Source organism: Rhagoletis zephyria, unplaced genomic scaffold (genome assembly GCF_001687245.7).
Source record: "Rhagoletis zephyria isolate East Lansing unplaced genomic scaffold, Rhagoletis_zephyria_1.1 Rzeph_scaffold_09477, whole genome shotgun sequence".
Classification (NCBI taxonomy): domain Eukaryota; kingdom Metazoa; phylum Arthropoda; class Insecta; order Diptera; family Tephritidae; genus Rhagoletis; species Rhagoletis zephyria.
The window spans coordinates 1-6,796 of record NW_016166555.1 but is presented as its reverse complement, the minus strand read 5'-3'; the positions used below and the strand labels follow the sequence as shown (position 1 = coordinate 6,796).

At 37.7% G+C, this 6,796-nt stretch overlaps 1 protein-coding gene and 1 long non-coding RNA gene across 4 annotated transcripts in view; one reads left to right on the top strand and one right to left on the bottom strand.

Annotated features, from left to right (window-relative positions):
• Positions 1–4,602, bottom strand: part of wrm1 (wurmchen 1 transmembrane protein) — a 9,796-nt gene extending 5,194 nt beyond the window's left edge. Inside the window, exons 1-3 of one of the 3 annotated variants that reach the window (XM_017631961.1) lie at positions 4,393–4,602; positions 3,853–4,052; positions 3,695–3,795 (exon numbers count right to left, since the gene is read on the bottom strand). In XM_017631961.1, the coding sequence (XP_017487450.1) occupies positions 3,695–3,795; positions 3,853–4,042 (291 nt within the window). In that variant the 5' untranslated portion in view covers positions 4,043–4,052; positions 4,393–4,602. Of the gene's footprint in view, positions 1–3,694; positions 3,796–3,852; positions 4,152–4,392 lie in introns of all 3 variants that reach the window. The other 2 variants (XM_017631960.1, XM_017631959.1) reach the window with 2 other exon arrangements.
• Positions 4,603–6,316: 1,714 nt separating this feature from the next.
• On the top strand, positions 6,317–6,542 carry LOC108375813 (uncharacterized). Its single transcript, XR_001849208.1, has 2 exons — positions 6,317–6,431; positions 6,497–6,542. It is a non-coding gene; the product is annotated as an uncharacterized LOC108375813 (long non-coding RNA).
• The last annotated feature ends 254 nt before the right edge of the window (positions 6,543–6,796 follow it).

The window sequence follows — 6,796 nt, the reverse complement described above, 5'->3', positions numbered from 1 at the left end:
GGCCGAAGGCCGCCTACGCACAAAGGTGTTCTCTGCGAAAGGTGTTTAGCCCTCCTTTTTTCGCCTGATAACCACCTTGGGATAACTTCTTTTATTTAAAAACCCCACAGATTCTGTTAGTTGGGTTATATTCCACTTCAAACTGCTCAGTTTGCCTCGGAAAATGCCGTTTTTACCCCATTTTCAAACGGTTCCCTAGGGGTCTGTGGGAGGTCCCCAAGGGGGGGTGGGGCTTTTCGTAAAGTGGCGACTGGCCCCTTTCGAATGAGGGGGGTTTGGGGGGCCACGCCCCCTCTCCCTCCGCCCCCACCCCAAAAACGATGGGCCAATAACTAAACATTTCCCAAATAGGACACTACTGTGCTATACACATGAAATGAAAAAATTAAATAAGACTGTTTTAAGAAATACATCGTTATTTTGCAATATGTAGTGCCGCTGCGATTCAGATTGGCGGCTTGCAAAAGAACGATGTTGCTTGCGTATGCAGATAATATCGACATCGTCGGTCTGAAACAAAGGGACTTAACCGCAGCATTTTCCAGTTTAGAAAAAGAAGCTAAAAAGGTTGGTCTAGCGGTGAATGCAGACAAGACAAAGTACCTCCTAGCAACATATAAAGAATCCAGACGTTGCGGACACTGTTGGCAGCTATAACTTTGAAGGAGTGAAGGACTTTGCCTACCTGGCATCCAGTATAAACATCACCAACAACGTCAGCCTGGAAATCAAACGAAGAATAACTATTGCCAACAGATGCTACTTTGGGCTCGGTAGACAATTGAAGAGTAGAGCCCCCTCTCGACGAGCACAAATTACGCTCTACAAGTCTCTCGTCATGCCCGTTCTTCTATATGGCACAGAAACGTGGACTATGTCTCCTGTTCGCGTATACGACGGATATACATATATAAGAGTAGATGGAGGATGGTTTCGTGCGCAGAACACGTATCCTCTGGGTAGCAATCAAACACCCGTTTGGGAGCGAGCTAAAGTGAAAAATCGTAAAATTTCGCGTGCGCTGGGTTTGGGTCCCGCCACGTTGAAAACGTTGAAAAAACGCTCCTGGTCTGAAAGTATTTAACGCGGGCCGCGATGCTGGTAACAGAGGAAGAGGCCTTCTCTGCGTTGGAAAGACCAGGTGGAGGACTTTGCTTCACTTGGCATTTCCAATTGTTGTTAGTTGGCACAGAGGAGAAATTACTGGCGTGCTGTTTTGGACTCGGCCAAAATCGCTTAGGCGGTTACAGCGCCAATAAAGAAAGAAGCAGATGGAATGACGAATACGAGTTTTTTAACGACAGAGACATGATTAGCACATAAAAATACAGCGATAAGGATGGCTTGGACATGTTGTACACATTAATGACGACGCTCCGGTGAAAACATCCTTCGACTCCGCACCCATGGGTGGACAGCGAAAGCAAGGGCGCCACGAACAAAATGGAAGGACCTGTCTGGCACACGGGATAGCAACTGGCGCAAATACGCACAGGAGAGAGGCAATTGGAGAAGCTTTTTGGGCTCTGCACAAACCGACAAACGATTGTAGTGCCAAATTAGAAGAAGAATTAAGAAATAAATAGGAGTATTTTAATAAGTTCACCCAGTCCAGCTCTTTTGTTGAGTGACTGTTACTTTTGTTTTGTTTTTTTAAGGTACAGCTCTTTTAGGGAGGTCATAGGGGATTGTATACTGTCGTATAGTTGTATATCGCAAAACCGCCTATCTTACGGCACTCAAATTTAACAAGAGAGCGAAAAAACTGTTTTTCTTTGCAGGCAGTGCCTTGATAGGCGCTATATTCTCAGCTATTATTTTATAAATCTGGTTTTTATAACGATTGTACGATTGATGCATAAATCTCGATGCCTGGAGTTCGGGGAAACCAAATCTCATTTTTTCCACAACGGAAATTTAGGCGGTTTTGCATCTGGTCGATGGGCTGTTTTGCAAAAACATCGACGATATGAAGGGCGTTCGCAAGGTATCATAAAGGTCATATTTTGAATCTTTACAGTTTTAACAAATAGTTGGTTAGTCTCTAAGCTTTTACTGTTTACTCATACAACAATGCTGCAGTATCCCACTCGGAAAATATGTAAGCACCTTTCGACGTAATCCACGTTTTCTTTCAGCTTTTAGTACAAAATTATCAACATGATCAATGTCAACTACTAGTAAAGCACGAAATGAACACCTCGGATGACGTCTTACCTAGTTATTGTCCTAGCGCCGAACTACTCCGAGAGACTGCTTTACATTCTACGTACCTTACTTTGTAAAGCGGCTCAGAAGTATGTGTGATACCAAATGTTCAAATGTAGTAAAATGCAAAAAAAAAAATAAACACATCCAATGAGCTGTTCGTGAGTGATGGGGTTATGAAAACATAAAATAACTATTTACGGTTTCTGAAGTACAATTGACTATTCTGAAGTACATTTTACAGTTTCTGAAATACATTTGACGCTTTCTGAAGTACTCTTGGAAAAGGTGTAATTTTTGAATGTTACAGACAGATAGGATTATGGCTTATTAAAACACACTTAGTAAAATTTTTAAGTTCGTAAGTGTTATTTTTTTAAGTTTTCTGAAAGGAAATAGTCTTATTCGATCGAAAAATAGTGTTGTTTAACGATTTTATAGCAATTCTACGATAATATGTATTTTCCCCGTGTAAACTTCAAAGCACCGGCGGCACGGGTAAATATTAACCCAATTCAAAATAATAAAATACGTGTCTCTTAATTTTTGATATTCTCTAGTTCTTGGGGGTGAGAGCAGGAAAAATCAAAATAGTTGATTTTCCTAGGTATTTTGGGCCACCCTATGTGCATACATACATATCGTTACCTTAATTCTGGAGAAGCAACACCAATTTGGTTTAGATCCCATCATGAATCATGAACAAATAAACGGTAATCTTAAATTTTTATATGAGAATTGAAGTCGGTTTTATTGCTTTTTCCATTTTTCCTAATAAAATAATCTTGGTACAAAGCTCAATAACAATTTTGAAGTCGGTTTTGTTTTTTGCTTAAAAATTACTTGTTGTTAAAAATAAAATCATGCATGCAGCTAAGAATTTTTAAAAAGTTGCATAGTTCCGTTGTTTTTGGTACGAACACTCAAATTTTTAGTGAAGGTTTAAAAACGCAGTTTTGAAGTGAATTTAGGTAACGATATGTGCATATGTGTAATCTTACTTAGGAGCTGTATAAAGTTAATAGGGCAATTCATTAAAACGCGTAAATGCCTCATAACCATGTAAACTTCGTAAACTTACTTCATTTTGTATGGGAAATTCGAATTATTTACGAGGTTTACGCGGTTACGTGGCATTATCGCGTTGCCATGAATACCCATAACAAAAATGAAGAATCTACACACATATCGCACACCATCTTCAAAAGTGGCTCAACTCAAAATTTGGCATTTTGGAAATTATGCACTAAAGATGTACACAGAGCTTGTATTGTTGAAGAAAGCATACGATTAGCATGTGCAAAGAAATAGTTTTTCCCCATTTTCTGACGAACGCGTTATTTTGAGTTGTGTCACTTTTGAAGATCGTGTGCGATATGTATATATTTTTTTTCTTAATCGGGCGTTTCTCATGTTATATTGGCCCGTGTAACTACATACATACGTATCTATGATGTTAAACAAAGTTTATGGAACGTAAACTTACGTAGAATCGTTCGAAATATGAGGCGTCCTTTAGCTCAGTAAAATCCAAAGGGGGCTGCAAGTGTGGCGTAGCTGACCAAATGGAAACCAACCAGCGATTACCTGTTAAATCAATTTTCATTAATACTATTCGACATTGCTGAACAATTCAATTTATACCTGTATGTCTATCTTTCCAGTATTTACGGTGCTTTGAGCAACACCCAAAAATAATATTCACGAAGATGATGGAACCGAGAACAACAGTACATATAGCAATGGTCACATAAAAGGGGGAAAAATTGCCATATATGTGTCCCGTGAAATAGGGATTCTTCTCGTAAGCCGTACGTTCTTCAATAGTTGACATGATCAGTGCGCTGCAGTAGGCACAGACTTAATTTTAGTACTGCTCAAATGATCTGTAAATATCTTTGCAGTTGAGTTCAGAATTTGAAGGAAAATTCGATGCCCGAGGACTTCATTTAATAAATAGAAAAATATAACATATGTATATGTACTTTTATATATAAGTATGTAAATTCAATGACTATCACGTATGTATGTAGCTACAGAATTGGGTGTGGCGCCCTCTTAAATTATTCATTAAATTAAACTAAGTGATCTGCACATTCCATTTATTACTTGATGCCCTTTCCTATTTCATAGGTTCAATAATGCAAAAACATAATCAAATAAAGAGAATAATCGTTAACTCACATAATTAACTTAAAATTTATCAACGCCCTTTGAAATTGTACTCGTTCAAAGATTTTAGGTAAACAGAAGCACTATATTAAGTTATCGGAAGGTACTAGTTTTTTTATGCCGATTGTTTCGTAATTGCCAATTTATCGATAACAATATATATAAACACGGAATTGATCCACACGGTTGTTTCGTGCAACTCTGTACAGGGTTCGCTTATTCGCTTAACAACCGACAAAAAAAGTTGTTAACCGACTAGTCGACTAACAAGACCTCTACAGATAATGTTTCACAAAAATATATGTTATTAGCAAAATTATAGAAAATTTGAAATAAATTACTGCAACTGAGCTAATTATATTTCTATCGGAACTTTTTGGATCCATTTAAATTGTTTGGTCAAAGTCACCACTATTAGTTGCAATATTAGTACGAGTCCGGACTAGTCAGAAACAGTCAGAATCGGTCAGATTTTACTGGAAATCGATCCCGTACTCGGTTCTCTGACTATTGAGAGGACAAAAAAGAGAGTAAATACGGTTCCCTCTCTGTCAGAAGTTACCAGTTTTAGTCCGAGAATTTTTTGCTGGTAAATTCTGGTAAATGTGTCAAACGATCAGCTGGAGTGTGTTTGGCAACCAAATTGTAAACAAAAGAAAAGTGCACTCTGCTAATTCATGTTGAAAACTATTTAATTACTTGTTTAAGTGGATTCTAATGCATTTGAAAGTATTTTTGGTTATTTACATGTGTGAACTGAGTGTGCTTACATACAAAATAAGCAAAAATTTACAACCAAAATTTGGAGGTTATGTTGAAGTTGACAGAAGTTACCATTTTTTACTAGAAAGCGATCCCGTACTTTTCAATGTTACTCTCTCGCTCTGAGCGAATTTTTATTTTTTGACAGTTTTACTAGTCCGAGTCCGAGGAATACGGGATTGCACCTATTTTTTGTACAATTAAAAAACTGGAATGAAGGTTCAATGTACTAGAAATGTCAGTTTTAAAAAAAACATCGATGCATCGATACATCGACTATTTATACATCGAGTGGAAAATTTTCGATGCATCGAAGCAAAACATCGATATTTTCGATGCATCGATGTTTTTTCGACATTCCTACTATTTCTTTGTTTCCACCCTGTTGGTACCCCTTGAAATGCAAATTTAAAAGAGTAACATCGATACATCGATGTTTCGATGCATCGGAGAAATGAACATCGATGCTAAAATACATCCGCAGAAAAACATCGATACATCGATAGTTTCCGATGTTTCACAATTTGTTAGGTTCTATTCATATTTAAAGAATTTTATACTTTTCAGTCTCTGTAATTCAATTAGAGAAATACTAAAATTTGGATGAAGTCCCCTGTATTTAATTAGCCTTCCTTTATCCTTACTATCAATAGAATAAAAATGTTTACCGCCGTAAGTTCGCTTCGCCTAAAGTTCCAAGACCTATTATTTTTAATTCTATAATTCTGGAAGATATTTTAACTCTATTTTTTGATATATTACTGTTGCATAACGGGAAGTAAAAGCGAAGCTATTAGTCAAAATAAAAAGTTCACGTTCCCGCTCGCATTGAACTGTATAGCGAGCTTAAAGCAAGTCTGGGTCAAAGTCCTCTTTCAGACACATCAAGTCTTGAAAGCAATTTTTTTCGCATTCTCTTTTGTGTTTTCTATTTGCTTCCACACGCGTCAACTTTAATTGAATTCAAGACCTTGGTTCTTAAATGGGAAGCAACGAAAAGATCAAAAGAGACAAGAAAACTTGAAACGAATTGACGGTACGGAGGTATCTGTACTCTTCCCACCTCCTTCGCCAACGAACGAGCAGACTTGACGTGTCTGAAAGGGGACAAACTAAAGTCGATGTTTAAAACATCGATGTATCGCCAATTTAGCGTTTTTATGAAATTGTAAACATCGGTGGCAAATATCGAGTTTGAACCGATATTATCGATGTTTCAAAAATATCGATGCATCGTTTGCAGCCCTAAGTACCACTGGTTGCAGCTGTTTGCACCAATTGAAAATAATGTTAAGGAACAATATATTTGCTTACAGTTTACTTGTATTTATAACACTTGCATATATTTCCATAGGAATAGCGTATTCCTTGTTGGTCGAGTGTCCGGGAAAAGATGTAAATGAAATACGGAAACAAGCTGAACAATATGAGCTATCGTTCTTGTTTTACCATGTTACCTGGAGCACTGACAGTGAAGCAGCTCGGCTCGTGTACGAACACATTGCACAAGTCTACGAATATCGGATATTTTTCGGTGTTATCGACTGCTATCATCTTGCATGCAATTGTAGTAAAACATACCCTCTGTCACTAGGCTCAGGCGCCCCAAGCAAATGGCCAACTCTAGTCATTCGTTATAGTAATCGTATTGTTT